This window comes from Phasianus colchicus, chromosome 3, assembly GCF_987193195.1.
Source record: "Phasianus colchicus chromosome 3, bPhaCol1.hap1.1, whole genome shotgun sequence".
Taxonomy (NCBI): domain Eukaryota; kingdom Metazoa; phylum Chordata; class Aves; order Galliformes; family Phasianidae; genus Phasianus; species Phasianus colchicus.
This window is the reverse complement of record NC_143438.1, coordinates 60922806-60939318: the sequence shown is the minus strand read 5'-3', so window position 1 is coordinate 60939318 and position 16513 is coordinate 60922806. Positions and strand designations below refer to the sequence as shown.

General features: G+C 43.3%; 1 protein-coding gene and 1 long non-coding RNA gene across 6 annotated transcripts in view; one reads left to right on the top strand and one right to left on the bottom strand.

The window, feature by feature from the left end:
• Window positions 1–1723: 1723 nt before the first annotated feature.
• Window positions 1724–6305, bottom strand: LOC116242180 (uncharacterized). 3 transcript variants are annotated; one of them, XR_016465607.1, is made up of 4 exons: window positions 5969–6305; window positions 5253–5377; window positions 2948–3138; window positions 1724–2516 (listed from the first exon to the last, which is right to left on the bottom strand). It is a non-coding gene; the product is annotated as an uncharacterized LOC116242180 (long non-coding RNA). The 3 variants fall into 3 exon arrangements; XR_016465606.1 differs by having other exon boundaries at window positions 1724–3138; XR_004169678.2 differs by lacking the exons at window positions 1724–2516; window positions 2948–3138 and adding an exon at window positions 3146–4563.
• A 744-nt stretch (window positions 6306–7049) lies between these two features.
• The window catches only part of PDE7A (phosphodiesterase 7A), a 72035-nt gene continuing 62571 nt past the window's right edge, over window positions 7050–16513 (top strand). For 2 of the 3 annotated variants that reach the window (XM_031612891.2, XM_031612889.2), the window contains exon 1: window positions 7050–7262. In XM_031612891.2, coding sequence (XP_031468751.1) covers window positions 7125–7262 — 138 coding nt within the window. In that variant the 5' untranslated portion in view covers window positions 7050–7124. The remainder of the gene's footprint in view (window positions 7263–16513) is intronic. The other variant, XM_031612890.2, reaches the window with a different exon arrangement.

Sequence of the window (16513 nt, the reverse complement as noted above, 5' to 3'; positions counted from 1 at the left end):
ACCACCACGAAGCCCAACCTCTGCGTTACAGTGCTCTAAACCCCTCCCCCAGCTTTCAAACAAGGCGCCCTAATTAAATGCAAAGCTGCTTTTAAGAAATTGATTGAAAAATGTACTCCTAGCACTTGGAGTAGCTTTTATCTGAACATAAAAGTCAGTTTATCAGAGTTAATCTTTTTAGTATGCACTTGTCTTACCAGAACAATTTTCTTTCATTTGGTCAAGACAAAGGAATTCAGGAGTTTCTGTAAACTAACCCTCCCCTCTCTTTGTTGCATTTTGTTGACATATTGGCAACATTCCTTCCAGTTTTAATTGGATTAAGCACATAGGAATTTAGTGAGTTGAAAAACAGACAGGATTCCAGGTACCTTTCTGCTATTGTTAAATACAAAAGGTCTAAGAATAAAACTAAATAAAACCAGAACTGGTCTCCTGAAAGTAATGAAATGTGCTCGCTGCATTTACTCAGGCAGTCAATGGGGGGACGAGGAGAATGACAGCTGTTTTTCCAGGCTTTCAGGGGGAAGTCAGGCTGAAGCCAACTCTGACACATTCTTTACTTCTCAGGGCAATGTCAGGAGACTGCGAGTGGAAAACCTGAAAGTACTGAATCCTCTGACTTCTGCTTGTCTGAATCCAGTTACCTTCTGTTTCTGTGGGTTTTGGTAGAAGTGCAGTCCCATCAAAGAGCTAAAATGGAAGCAAAACGAGATGGAATGCCTGATGAATTTTTAATGCAATCTCAAAGCTAATGGAGAAACCAAAGCAGTACATTTGGCCATCTTTTGAGAAGAAAGAGAAAATAATAATTACTTGAGATAGAAAGAATACTAATCAGAATACTAATTAATATACTTTTTTTTTTTTTTTTTACATCTAATGTGATCCTCTGAATGCATTTGTTAATTCTAATCACATTTATCTCAACCTAATGCTTTTCATGAGGGACTAAGAGCACAAAATGGCATGTGAAAATAAGAGTGAATGGTAAAAAAGTCAAACTGCTGGAGGAAGGTGAGTGTAAGAAGACTACTATGTTCCTGGATGTAGTCATCCGAGTTATCAGATGTGCAAATGCTGCAAATTGTTTTAACTCTCATTTCTGATTTGCTTCATACACCAGAGGAATAATGTCATTAATCTATTGTTTTTCTTGGCAGAAGTTATCCAATAACTTTAGCACATATAACAAAGCTACTATTCTAAATTCTCATACAAATTAGATTCTGCAATCAGGGAGCGCACTCATCTTCAAAATAGTCAGAAATGACATGACTTAAACTGTTCTTTGAAAAAATCCAGCGTTACTAAGCAATACCTCACTTTTCAGCTTTAAATGACAACAAGCTGCTTGCCTTTAGTTTTCAGCAGTGCCAAACAGTGAGATTAATAAGACACTGTTCCTTTAGTCAGGTTGGTATGCAGGAACTTTAGCTCATTATTTCACTTCTAGCACTACTTGATATTCTCAGTTTTAATATTGCAAGGCATCTTTAACACCAGCCAATAGGCCAGTAAAGAATCAGATGAGACACCAGGAATCTTCTGAACCGAAATACAACATCCAAATCCCAAACTAATTAGCGGTCCCTAATTATGGAGCTGCTTACCTTTTTTTTTTACGAGTCAAAATTACTTTTAAAGAATCCTTGGTGAGACTGCATGCTAAAAAGAGTCATTCCACCTTCGTGTACAGAAACCCAGAAAGGATGTGCAACTTTAATGAAGTATTGGGACAACATATAAAGCATTTTTTTTTAAAGCCACAAAACCAAATCCAAATAAACAACTACATGTTCTGCAGGCAAAATGGGCGATTGGTGCATTACAGCTTGTTACAGAGGCTAACAGATTCTGCATGATGACGGGTGTCTTCAGAAATGCTTCGGTTGTTTGGCTTGTTGAATGTGCAGTGCATTCACATTGCCTATTCATAGGGCCCCAAGCTTCCTTCCATTACCAACACCAGAAGTAATGAATTTTCAGCTTCTGGTCGATCACACTGGCAAACTTGTAAGCTGCACCTCTGAAGCTGCACCTGGGCTTCTCATAACCTCCACTCTGATGATATTAAACACGTTCTTCATATCAGCTGTTACACATCTACAAATGACACTTTCTCCAGAGGCTTTTGTTGACACAAATGCTCATGGTCATTCTAACACTATTGTAGCATAAGGATTTTAGTCTGGATAGCAATAAACACTGAGAAAACCATGACTTCAGTGGTTGAGACCACTTGTGGTGTGTCAACTCCAGCAAATTTTCTAGAAATACATTTAGGAACTAGTTACTGTAGAAAAGACCTTTCCACACTGCTATTGCCAATAATGTCACCACTGGGTTTACAACAGGATTTCTTTGAAACTATAATTACATTTTTGTCACACTGCAGCTGTGTTCATAACTGACTTTTCTTAACCAGTTTCCACGGTCAGTCCCTGTTTCTGGAGGCTGTAACTCGTCAGTAAAACTCCATTCTTAAACTGATGATAGAGGGGTGGTTCTTAGGGCTATGAGCAAAGAGAAATGGAAATCATCTGGGATCAATCTTTTTCAATTTCTGCCTCAGATGCTGGTTTGGTGCGGAAGGGTACATGTCCATTAGCCAACTTCAGTTCAGCTACTGAATAAATTAAGGCCCTCCTTCTCTCCTTCCTTCCCCCTTTCCTTCTCATCTTCCCCCCTTCTCCCCTTTCTTCCCCCTTTCCTCCCTTCTCTCCTTCCCTCCTTCCTTCCTTTCTTCCCTCCTTCCCCCCTTCTCTCCTTCTCTCCTTCCCTCCTTCCTTCCCTCCTTCCTTCCTTCCTTCCCTCCCTCCTCCCTCCCTCTCTTGAAAAAGGCACTTCAGACACAACCTGCTGTCTTCCTCTTAATTATTGACTTTGAAAGTAGCCCTAGGCAATAACTCTCTAGGTTAAGTGTCTAAAGTTAGGAAAGACAAACCTTGGCCACAGAGTACACAAAGTTGCTATAATGTGGGTGCCAAAATGATTGGAAATCATCCTCACAGTAGCTAGCAATGGTTGATAGGTTAGATTAGACAACATTCTTCAGGGGGCCTCTTCTACATCTTGGATTTAGTCATTCACGGTAATTTCACTGCTACCCTGTTTTTGAGAGCATGTTCCGTAAATCTGCAGGTAAAAGCAAGGAATGACAGGGCTGTTATTAAAATGATTTTGACCAGCCCCAGTGATGATTTGTCCAGTGAAGGCTGGGACAAACTACTGCACTGTGGAAGGACCACCACACTGGCAGGATGGGCAACAGTTGTGCAGCAGCTGATCTGGGGGTACAGTGGCCAGCAAACAGGAGCCTGGGATGTCCTGTCCCCACAGAGTTCAGAGAAGAGTGACACAGACCCAGGGCAAAGCTGGAGAAAAATGACAGCAGAAGAGAAAAGGGACACAGGGAGGGACAAGCATGCTGCAGCGGGGCTGCTGGTGTTTGGAAGTCCTATGGAAATGTACAGTATTCAGAAAATAACTCTGAGTAGAAAAAAAAAAAAAAAGTGTATCTGAGTATATGCCAGAGAAGTGGCACATGCCAAAACCAAAACATAACAATACAGCTACTGAGAACACAACTGAAAAGACATTTTTTCCTGCCTACAGAAATAAACCATGCAGTGTGTACCAAGTAACTTCTTCAGCTCAGAAGAAAAGCTACAAACTGTCACGCATGTTGACTGTTTATCTGTAAAGAGAAGCTTTTTAGTGCTTGTCAGGTATTTTCCAAGTACAACCACACTATGCCTTTGCAGATCCTTATTTTTTGTTTTGTACAAAAAAGTGACTGAAGCCTACTCTTCCATGCAGTGTGAGCTGGCTGTGCCTCAAAGCAGTATTCTTTGCAGTGCAGTAGGTCCAGCACAACATTTTCTTGAAGTACCTGTGTGATTTGAGCCTCTTCTCACAGGAACAGAGAAACTGAACTAATGATGTTTCTGTGATCTTCCATTTTGCTGGCTCTGTAAGGGTTCCCCACTTTGTGACAAAACCGGCCATCAGCAATGCATCTTCCCCACTAGACAGCACCACAACACGGTAATAAGGTGTAAAACTGTGAATCTGAAGAGAATCACTGAATCTTTATTAATGCACCCTGAATTTGAATACATTCAGATGCCTAGTCCATATGAAAGGCTTGTGCAGATGAGCTGTGGCACCTGATAACATCACATGGTGCTGTTAAGAAGTGCAGCACTGCGGTGCTCCAGGAACTGCACTGTGCACAGAGAACACGACTTAGCTCAAACAAAATGCTCTGAATCAACCCTTTGTTGTTGCCATGCCTGTATAATGAAGGAAATGAATAAAAACCTCTGTCTTGTGCTGCAAACTCTTAACTTGCACAAGACAGCAGGCAGAATAGGTAAGGTATAAAACATAGCACGTGCATTTTTTTGTAATGTATTTAGGCTGCAAATACTTAATTTAAGCCATAATTCCAAGGTTTCCTCTTTCATCCGAGGTGGGTCTCTTCTCAGTAAATTTGTACAGGAAGCCATAGCCCAGATAATATAACTTCTGCACATATGAAAAATAGTACTTTGTATCCTGAAAACAAAACACATAGGGAGTCATCCACTGTCTGGAAAATCTATGCTTACTTCACAAGAACGCATTTCAGATTCCTTAAAGGTGTTTATATAATGTTAATTAGAGATCAAAGATAATTTGATTACGAGCGGGGGAGAATAAAAGAAAATGCTGATTATGTTATTTAAGGATGTACTGTTGTATGACCTTAAAGAACGAGTTTCAACTCGTCTGATGGAAAGAACACACCACTCTTAGGAACTATAAAAACACATTATCAATTACAGCTTGACCTTGATTGAAACCTACTCTGTATGTTCAGTAAAAATGTGCTTTCATTTTTCTGCAAAACATACTGCTGATAAATGAATTTTAGATGGGCTAGAGTAAAAATCCAACTTACCTGAGTACAGATTTGTTTTAGTAGGAGAGAACCAGAAGTAACTCTGAAAAATGAATGGAGGTGGGCAGTACTGACTTGGGTGAAAATTAAGTTCTGCCATCACTTTAAATGATTTAATGCAAGCTAAGCAAACATGACCAAAAAAAAAAAAATAAAAAAAATCAAAGAATGCAGAGGAAAACCTGCCATACCTTAATTCAATTAAGAAAGCCAAGCACGTATTTTACCATAAATTATATGCCTATTATAAATTGTGAATGATTGCATACATTATAATATCGTACAGTGTAAAAGCTTGTTACACCTTTATTTGAAGAAACAGGATGAAAACAGCTGAAAAAAAGCTTCTAAACTGAGGCAGCTGATGCACTCTCATCTCTGGTGTCCACGTCCTTGTAGTTATCTGTGATACAACACTGAATTGCAGTTCTGCAAAAGAACAAGGTGCATTTGTTAAATTCGTAGCTCGGAGAAAAATAGCCATCAGCCCATACCTCTAAAACTTCTTGTTGTTACAACCAGTTCAAACAGACAAAAATCCCCCAACAAACCAGGCATTCTTTCTAAATGGGCTCCTCCAAAGCCATGTCACTGCCTATAAATAACTGTTATCGTGTGAAATCTGAACCTTTCTGCCAGTAAGCGAGCGCTCGGGAGAACAATGCGTTATGCAAAATGAAGTCATATGAATCATCTCACAAAATTTGATTTTTAAGTGGGTACAGGCGCTTCAAAGCACAGAAGCGCTCCCTTACCTATCACACTATATATAGGATTATTATTTTTTTCTTATGACAGAGAAATAAAGAGATGAAAGGATGAAAAGAAGCAATCATGGAGAGAAACAAAGGGAGAATTATTCCTAAAAACGGAGCAAAATAGTTCTGTCCCACTGAGCGTGATGCACATCGCTGTGGTCCACACGACCCCTTGCGTTAATTCCATGTCCAACTGCCGTGCTGACGTCACTTGCCAATAACCTATTTTTTACCTCACAAATTATGCCACCCTACCCCTCACCTTCACACCTAGAAGCTGCATGCAAGCGTTCAGACGCAAATATAAACTCCTCCACCAGCTGCTTTTTATAGGGAATGGATTTCAAACAGAGCTGCCTCCCGCGCTCTGTTTCGAGGTGCCCAGGTCAGAGCCAACAGCCGCCCCTCAGCGCCGCCCCCGCCGCCGCTCGTCCCGCCGTTCTCCGGGCCCGGCCCCTCGGGCCTCGCTCAGCACAGCCCGGCCCGGCACGTGCTGGAGGAGCGCGGGCCCGCCTCCTTCTGCCGCCGGTGCGCGGGGAGCGCCGCGGGGCGGGGCGGGACAAACCGGCACGGCCCCATCGCGCCCGCCTCGGCGTCGCCGCCGGCTCCGTCCGCCGAAGGCGCGAAACGGGGCGCGCATGCGCCGAGGCGCGGCGCGCGGGGCCCGCTGGCGCCGCCGAGCCACCCTGTGCCGCTGCTGCTGCTGCTGCGCGCGGGCGGGCGGGAGCGGGGCGCGCGGGGAGGGACGTGATGACGCGCTGCGTGTCGCCAGCCGCGCGACCCACGCAGCGTCCGCCGGGCGCGTGCCTCCTCCCGGGCCAGTGCGTTCGGGGCCGCTCCGGGCGGGGGCGGGCGGGGCGAAGGCTCAGTCCTCCTCCCTCCTTCTCCTCCTCCCTCTCCCTCTCCTCCTCCTCGGGTCCCCTCGCCGAGGGCCCGGCCCCTTCCCTCCGCGGAGCGGGGCCGTGCGGCGGCGCCTCCTCCCGCTGCCGGCCGCGCCGGACAATAGGGGCGAGCGCGGCGCCCGTCTCCCCCGGCCTCGCTTCCATGCGCGGCGCCGGGCGCCGGGGCTGACAGCGGTTCTTCCCGCCGAGGCCGAAGGAGCGGCCGCCGGCCCCGGGCCGGGACTCGCCGCCTCGGGCGCCGCAGCGCCGTCCCGCTCCTCCGCCCCCCCCCCCGCCCTCCCTCCTCCCTCGCTGCCGGCGGCGGCTCCTGCCGGGCTTTGGCGGCGGCGGACAAAGGCGCGGGGCCCGGCGCGGCCCGGCCCGGCCCCCCGGGGGGTGCGCGGGCGGTGAGGAGGCGCCGGGCCCCCGCGGGCGCTCTCCCTCCCGCCGCCCCGCTGCGGCGAGCCCCGCGCGGGCAGGTGCGGCGGCGGGCGAGGCCGCTGCCCTGCGGCGGGTCGGCGTCCCGAGACCTCTTCAATGGAAGTATGCTGCCAGCTGCCGGTGCTGCCCCTCGACAGGCCGGTGCCGCAGCACGTCCTCAGCCGCCGAGGGGCCATCAGCTTCAGCTCCAGCTCCGCGCTCTTCGGCTGCCCCAACCCCCGGCAGCTCTCGCAGGTAGGCGCTGGGTGCCGGGACGGAGGGCCGGGGGCCGCCGGCGGGACGGGCTCCCCTGGGGCCCGGGCTGCTCGCGGCCCCGCCGGCGGAGAATGCGACATTTTGCGTGTGCCCGCCGAAGCCGGCCGCGCGGCGTCGGCTGCGGTGCGGGCGGTGACCTGCCGAGGTTATCCCCGGCGGCGGGCGGTCGGCCGCTTCGCCTTCGACTCCTGATCCGGGGCTGCTTCCTAGCGTCCGGCTCGGGCCCTTCGAAGACGGGCCGGGTTTCCGATGGTGCGGCCAGAAGCTGAAGTGACTTTACTGAAATAACGAACGTGCGCTGCGGCGTCCTGTTTGGGGTGCCGAGCTGTGCCTCCCTCCAACTGTGAGGACTTGGCAATCCGTCTCGAAGGAGACAAAGCTCCATGGCTTCGCATTGCCATGGTGTTGTTCCCTGCCCACATTACATCAGTCGCAAGATGAACTCCGTGGTATTTTGTTTCATCCGAGCGTGATGGGAACGTTACAGAAACGTGCGTTATGACTATGGGGATAACAGGGAGGTTTTCCTTGAGGGCACTGTCCTGAATTTTTGGGATGTGTGCTGGTGTGGCCGTGGCCTCCCAGCAAATGGTGATAGGGTTAGGTTCTGGTATAAGCCTCGGGAGAACGTGTGGAATTGCAGAGGAAAGCATGTGTGTTGGTGGAAGGCAGCTTTTGGCTCCTGAGGGTTTCTTGAAAGGTCTCTTCTGGGACTCCTTACTATGTCCTTACAGAAGATGCAGTCTTTGTTCTTCACGCTTGTAACGGCCATTTCTTTCTCTTCACGTTTTTTGGTGTTTCATTAAGGTATTGCCCTCTTTCGTGACTTACTGTGCTACACGTGCATAAGTAGAGCATGGAGAGCTGTTGGGCTTGACGTTGTTCCTCCTTGGGCAGCAGTGAAGCTCTTTGTGTTAGGATGAGGGATGTGAGCTTTTGGGAAGGAAGAATGAGCAAATACCATATTAATTACTAGGAGTTTGAATGTATAGTAACACCTTATTAGTAAGGAGATGAAGATAAGCATCCGTTGACCATCCCTCCACCAACTATAAGTAATACTTAATTGGTGAAAACTGTTTTTATGATAAATTAGTTTTCCACATGGCGACTTGGTTAGGATGTTTTCCGTTTGCACTCCTTCGCCAGTGTTTTATTTGATGGTGCTGAGTTTCCTATCTGTGCAAATCTTCTTGAAGGTCCAATCTAACCAAGCACATGACCTGTGCTAGTAAGGGAAGGGTCTCTTGTTAGAAGAATTCATGGTCTTCTGGTAGAAGGAATGGGCAAAGTGGTCAAAGTGACACATTCTATTTGTTCCTTTTCTGTTTAGTCTCCAGTGCATGTGAATGATCAATTATGTGCAAGCTCAACAAATTAAATGGGGTAGTGGCATTTAGGTATTTTTTTTCCCATCTTTTGAGCTTCTTGACGTATTCCTTTCCTCTTGACCAATGTGCTGCAGGTATAATTGGGTGAGGGAGGTGTGGTTATGTAACATGTCAAAAAGTGAAAACCATGCGTATGCTTGACCAAGTAGTATTTTCTTTGGGTAAGTCAGATAAATAAGTCTGTGCATACTTAAAAGTGAGCTAGGGTATTTAAGGGAGGAACTCCCTGCAAATACTGTCTGGCTGAATATAGGACAGCTATGTTTTGTTGTCTTTGGACTACCCTTTTCTCCACTTTGGACTCATTTACAGATAATAGGATACGAATCTCTCTCAAACTTGCTATTATTGTAGGCAGGTATAAATGATGGGCTGGAGGGTTAATTGGTTCTTTGTAACTTCTGAACTTAACTTCACCTTGCAAGTCTCCTGGAGGGCTCCTGGAATTCCAGTTCCATTGTGTTTCAAGAAGGTGAATCTGGTCTGTTGCTTTCATTCTTCTGTTTGGGCTAGACTTGAGCAATAGGAGTACAACTGAAGATATGTACTAACATGCTTAAGAAATAGAATTGTACAAGTTGGAAAAGACCTCTGGTGATGATCCAGTCTAACTCCCCTGCTAGAGGAGGCTCCTTACAGTAGGTTACACAGAAAACCAGTGTGCGCAACCAGACCAATATCTTATGGTTTAATATGCATTTCTTAGGTTTTTGTCAAAAAGTAAGGTCTTGAGAAGTGAATTCTTCCTTAAAATGTGAAATTACTTAGGCTTAAGACATGATAGGCTTAGCTTTTTGACAAAGAAGCATTCATATGGGAAACAGTGGTAAGACACATGCATACTATGTTAGGTGTAGATTTTAGTCATGACGATGTGAAGTCTGCAAATATTTATCTCAATTTAAGTTCGATTTAATATTTAGTTAAGTTTCACTGTGTGGGTTCCAATAGGGCTATGCGTGTTGGTCGGTTTTTTTTGTTTGTTTGTTTGCTTTTTTTTACAGTGTGGATAAAGCACTGCTGCAGATGATCTCAGGAGTTGTGGTCTACTCTCGTCAGCTCCAGGAAGGATGAATTGTACTTAGAGTATTATTAGTAGATGTTTGTCTAATCTGTTTGTCTAATATGTTTTTTAAGATAGAGTCTTATGAGATGTGGTGAGCTGACATAACTCATTACTGCTGAAGGTTAAAGTCCTGACATTGGGCACATATTACTACTGCTTCCTTTATGCCATCTCTGATGCTTGTCAGGTGTTCCTGATTCAGTTCACCGAAGGAACAGGCAGCCTGGTCAGAAAGGCTGAGTGGTGACCTGCCATCTCCAGGAATACCATAGGCTTAGTCAAGATTGTCACAACTGATATAAAGAAAAAGGATGGTACCATGAGGCTTTTGAAATCATATCCATAAAAGCCTCAAATAATAGGAATTATGCAATCTTACCAGACAATTTAACTGTTGTTAACAGTGCTTAACTGTTCTGTCATTTAATAGTTCTTTCGTAATAGTGAGTTTAGATCTTCCTTGTGGCAATTTAAACCCGTTTCTGTCCCAACTAAACGTAGAAAGAAAACTTATTTCACTTTGCAGTTTTCTTTTATGAATGAATTATTTCACTGTACTCTTCTTTTCTCTAAGTTCAAAGTATTAATAATGAAAAGAGTAAAAGTAAAAGAGTAAAAGGCATCTATTACCTGGCGGTTATTTGTGATAATTGCAGTTCCAGTCCAGTCAAATGAAGAACTGCTACTGTGTGGTTTTATACAGCTTTTTTTTTTTTTTTTTAAGTTTTAAATGCTAGTGTCATAAGCTGGTTTTAAGGGCAGCTGAATTGGTGATTATTGAAATGATGAGGTATTTCTCACTGGTGAGATTAAATTGGGGTTCACTGCAAGGTCAGGTGGATGTTAAGTAGTACCTTGGATCATGCCCTAGGGGTGTTTGTTCCCACTGTTACAAAAGGATGTTTTTAAAACTAAAGGTGAGCTTTCAGACGGTAATTTTGGATTTTTTGCCTCATGTCATTTTTAACTTCTGTTATTAATATTAGTTAAAAAGTTGCTAAAAACCGTGGCAATGCTTATTTAGCGTGAAATGTTTGTCTGATTTTTGTTCTTTAATGAATGAGGGTTTATAATGAAAACCACTTTAGAAACACAGCTGTGAGCACTTTTTGATGACATGCCCAGCATTGCACTCCACATGCACACAAAAAGCAAACCAACAAAAAAACTTGAATTGAGAGGTCAGCACATGCTTGCATGGCATAAAAAGCAGTCTCAGAAACACGTCATAAGTGAGTAAGAGAAAACTTTGGCCTAGCCTGTCATTCTTGCCTCCTTTTTATCCTTCTGCTGTGTTACTGGTTCCATGCTGGTTTCATTGCCTCCAAAAATCACATCAGTGGGAGCTGCTGGTGGAGTCTGAATGGAAGTAACGATCCAGTTTTTGCCTTTCTACCCGTAAGGGTTGGAACAAAAGAGATGTAAGGGTGAAATTCCATTAAGAGGGAAAGGGGCAAGTAATAAAAGATTCCAATGGAATCTCAGAAATGTAGACACTCAGCTTTTACCTGAAGTATTGGGTATTATTGTTCACCAGTCGTTAGTAACTTACTGTCTGCTCTCTAGTAACCTAGCTCATTATTGCACCTTAATTTCATGCATTTAAGCAGAGTAGCATCATGCTCTGTGTTTCTGCATGCTACATGCATCTGAACAGTAGACTGCAGGTCATGCATGTGGGATCCTAAGTTTGTATTAAAGGGGACACAGCTGGAAAGAAAGCCAGAAAGAGCAGCTGGAGGTACCCAGCCCTGGGCATTTCTTCAGTGAGAGGTCCATGTTTCCTCTGAGAAATGTGCTTCCCAGCAGCAACCAAATGCCTTGGACAGCTTTTGCTAACATTGCTGATGTTTGTCCATTACACCAGTTGTGAGATCCAACTACGTTTCCTGCTGAGTATAGCATTAGAAAACATAGGTGTGTTTTTATGGTCTGGACATAGGCATTGGTTGGTCTTCAGTCCCATGGTCACACCTTTCTGCATTGAGAAGTGTTGACGTGACCTATTTTTCCCTCAGAGCTGCTCATTTCTGCATTTTCCTCTTGGTTGTGTCAACTTCTTTCTTTTTTTTCTTTTTTGATCAGGTTATTTTTCAGCCCTTGCTGATTCATAGTGTAGCTTCACAAATGATCGTTCGTGCCTGTTAGTAATGAGGAAGCAGTATGTCACAGTGCTAGACCAGGAGTAATGAGCAGTGGGGAGACAGAAGGAATGCCTTATGTTGGGCCTGCTATTGAATGTGGAACTTACCCCAAGCTCCTTTCTTTACACGTTCTCTGTTTTTCATAACTTTCCTTTCATTTGGTTCCAATCCTCCCCATCAGTGTTTCGCAGTCTCTTGCTCTTTTATTAGCTTTCCCCTACCGTTTCCCGTATCTCTGCTGCATGAATAATTAACAAGTGAAAATAATGAAATAATTTTCATGATGCGATTCCTAGCCTCTGGAATTAATTCTGTGTGTTGTTGCTATGCTTGCCATTCCCTTCATCTTGTATTTATTGTGTCTGGTTGCTGAGATTGCATCTATTCATATGAGAGGCAGAGACTGACTCTGGCTCTGCACAGCATGGACAAGTTCAGATTTGGGGTTTTGTGCACAGGAGTGATTTTATGTGGCAGTTCATTTTTAAAATGCTTTCTGAGTTTTATGACCAATTAATTTTTTCATACATTGGAATGTAAAGCAGCCTTGGTACCTTCATTCTGCAAAAGGTCATGGCAGCTTATTTCATAGCCCGTAATTGCCATGGAAGATCTAAGCAGAGTAATAGTTTTAAATCCTCATTAATTAGTTTGTCTTGGATTGCCACAAGTCAGTTCTTTGTTACTTCTTTGTCTAGGTTGTGTAACATATATACAAAGTATACTTTGTGCATTGTATTGGTGTCAGCTTTCTGTTTTGAAAGGGAACTGGTTTGAAAAGAGAAACTGCAGCCTTGTGCCCCTTACGGTTAAAATTCGTTTTCTGAAAACTTAAAACAGTTTTGCAAGGGTTTAGCTTTACCTGGATTATTCATATACTAAATTATAAGCTAATGAGGTAGGCATGTAGTGCAAATATGGGTTGTCGGTCTTAAAAGTGCTTTGTTTGGGATGTTTGTTTCAGCAGCATTTCTTAAAAACCTGCATTTGCTAAGTCAGTCTCTTTCAGGTTACTGCAGAAAAGTTCTACCTTGGATTAATTTTGACTCAACATGCTCATATGCTCAATGGTGAGGTAAAATAAGACTCTTAAAACTCTTAAAAAAAATATGTAATTTTCAGATGCTTCTGTTGTGCTACAACTGCTGTGGCACATGGAAGATGATGTTGGCGACATCTCAGATGGAATCCTTATTTGTTCAGTTCATCTACTGTCTGAAAAGGCTTGGGGGTGGAAAGAAACCCTGGTGGTAGTAAGAATGTGCTTTATTGGAGCAGTACCCCATCATGCTGATGACCATTGGCTTATTGCTTTCTTGCGTTTTGCTCATCACTCTGTATCTGCAAATTTCCACTTGGAAACCTACAATTCAGCAGAAAACAAGTGTGCTTGGTCACTTTCTAGCATGGAGGATCTCTGATTTGTGACTATTTCTAGGTACTATGAGGTTATGGCTCCCATTTAAGAAACACCTTCTGACTGGACTAAGTGTGTTTATTTTCTTTCTTAAAAATTCACTGAATTTGCATGCAGATTAGTTTCACGTTTCTGGAAAAAAAAAATTCAAGTCATTTAGTTTTCATTTGCTGTGCAAATCTTTGTTAACACAGATCAATACTTTATGCATGTGAATTTGTACAGTTGGGTGTCTAAGATAAATTCATATATATTGTGATATTACTTAAGGAATGTAGTGTGTTCTGTTCTTTAGAACATCCTTTCCTTGTAAATGCAGGATTCAGGATGGACCCACTAAAAAAAAAATAAATAGAGTTTAATGGTAATTTCGAAAGTCATGCTAAGTAGTGCTTTTAGCATGAATAGTCCTTTGTGTGCACTCAAAACTAAATAAAACATTCAATTCTGTATTAATGGCTTCCACTGCTGAAAAAACTGTTGTGTATGAGCAAGCATAGATGCTTTGTGTGTGTGCACATGCGTGCGGGGCCTTACATGTGTGTGTCTGGGACCTGGGGCTGAACCTAGACCTCTCTAATTCATGTTAAATATGATGCACAAAATTCCTCAGTGGAACTTGGAAGAGTTTGAGTTTCATTAGATGTGAAGTTTTCCTTGATTTGCTCTGATTATGTCATTAACAAGTAACTGCTGTGTGAATAAGCAGCCAGTGTAATCCAGCAGGGCAGCCTGCCAAAGACAAAGTATTTTATTATAAAAATGCAGTTCTAGAAACTTGGATTTAAAAGCTGGTTGGGGAATTGCTTATTTGTATGTTTATATCCTAGGTGTACTGTAAGAAATCTGTAGCCAAATGTTTTGTTTTCTTTCTGGTCTAGAATAACTTTTGTGGCTGTTATCTCACCTCTCCTGCCCTCCTCCCACCCACACTGAGATTTTTTTATTTCTGTTGCAGCAGCCTAACTCCTATTTTCTTCCTGCTTTCCCCCACTTTGTACACCTGTGATCCAGCAATCTGATTTATTATCTTCCTAACCACACTCCCGCAATAATTATAATTAAACAGATTCCCAGAGTCAGCTTTTCATCGCAAGGTAGAGGGCAAATTCCTCTCTCTCTGCTTCTAACTGGAAGTATGAGGTAGCCAAAATCTGCAGTAGGCCTGCCTGAACATCAAGAAGAGCATGCTGGAATGAGAATAATGAGAATAGCTCTGTGTCAGCAGAAGACTTGACTGTTTCTTCTGCTTCTTGCTGCCAGATGACATATATGAAGAGAAAGTGGCTGTTTCTTCTAGGAGCAGTCTGTCGTCTTCCCCCTCATCTTCCTGTAGCAAGCACAGCTGGAGGCTAATGACTAGTCAAATGGAGTATTTATTACATGTGAAAGACGAAGTGCTGCCCATCAATTCTATCCCAAGGGTAGAAGAAACACAGGAGAAGATACAGGAGCTTATTTCAAGGCTGTGAGGGAAGAGATTATGATGGCTGGTGGCTTGGGACTTGGGTAGGTGGATCAGCCTTGGTATGGGGATGTTTTAAACATAGTTGCATGCAGTTTCCTTTGCACGTGGTTGTCTTCAGTTGTTTTGGAAACTGAGATACTGTGTTGGGGTGCTGACGAGCAAGTGACTTCCTGATAGATACGCTCATAAATCTAGGTCAGAGTAACAGAGCATTCTTACAAAATGTAGTGTTTTAGTAGTACAGTCCAACCGTGGAGTTTCTCTTCAGGGCCCACATCTGTCATGGCAGGAGTGACGCTGGTCTGAGTTCATTCTTGCTTTATTTGTAGCTGATACGTTGATGTCGCAGTTGAAGGTGCACTGAGAAGCTTTCATGTTTAGTCAGTCATAAATTAGCACTTCCGTTTAAAAAAAAAAAAACGCACCAAAAAAAACCCCACAACCCAAGGACTTTTCAGCAGCGTAGTTAAGTTCTTGTGCGTTTGAAATATGGAGGGGAAAAGAGTCTTGTTAGTAGTGCCCTGTCTTAGCTTCTCTTTTGGAGTGATAAAAGCATGCACCTAATTCTCAAAAAATCTAGAGTGCTTACATTTTCTTTATTGTTACCTGTAGACTATTGGGCTGTAGATGTCAGCAACTGAATTATCTGAGCTCTTCCTTCTGTCGGGGGAAGAAAAAATCATCCATCGTTTCTTTTGCAGCTGCAAACATGGTGTGAAACTGCTAAACAGAAAATGTCATGGAAGCACATGTGGGGAGTTTCCTTTATATTCTTGCTTATAATGAAGATCTGTAGAAGGGCTTTATGGGGTTTAATTCTTTTATTTCTCTTGTTTTGAAGTCAGAGCTGTTTTCTTCAGTATGGTGATGGTAGGAACTTCTACATTTTTTTCACTGGACTTCAAATAATTAATCAGCTTGTTGTCATTTGAAGCAGTGATGATGCAGTAGGCCAGTTAAAACATACAGTATTTAGCCTACAAATTTGTCAGAGGAAATGATCTAATTTTATCTATTGCCTGAATTAAAGGAAAAGGTAAACTTGAACTTTTTACCTTGAGAGTTGCATAATATCAGTATATAACAAATACTTGCAAAAAACTGTTCCCCATTCATTTTGTCCCCCTTTCAAGGAGGGTGTCATTCTTCTCCTGAGTGTAGTCATCCTATTTATATCCTTGCCACAAAAAGTGAGATAGTTTAACAATACCATAAGAGAAGACAAAAGTAAACGAAGTGAATTGCAGCTACTAAATTCCTTATGTTTTTCTTGCAGGGAATGTGTTGGAATTGTACTTGGCAATCTTGAGCTCCTTTAAAGAGGAAAAAAGGCTTCATCTCCTGAGGGGGGCTGAATGGTCGACGCTATGGTTACCTCGGTGTTTTTCTTGTTTCTGTAATATTCTGGCATTGTTTTTGCCAGTGCCCTCCAGCTTAAGCTGAGGCATGAAGGAATGTTGTGTGTCTTAATAAGAGGCCCTTGGTTGAAGTCTTCACCTACTGCCTTTTGATACAATAGAATTCAAGTGAAATAATCCATGCGCTACAATACTAATCCATTTTCATGAGCTTTTTAGGAAGGATGATCTGAGAGAATTAGACAAAAAGTTATTATTCATGATTGGTTGAATAAGTAGGGAAGGGTATTATGACTAATGAAGTTTAAGACTTCTTTTCCTTTCTCTTGGATACAGTTGTATTAATAACAGCGTAGGAAAGAGGCCATGTTTTAAAGAAAAAAACA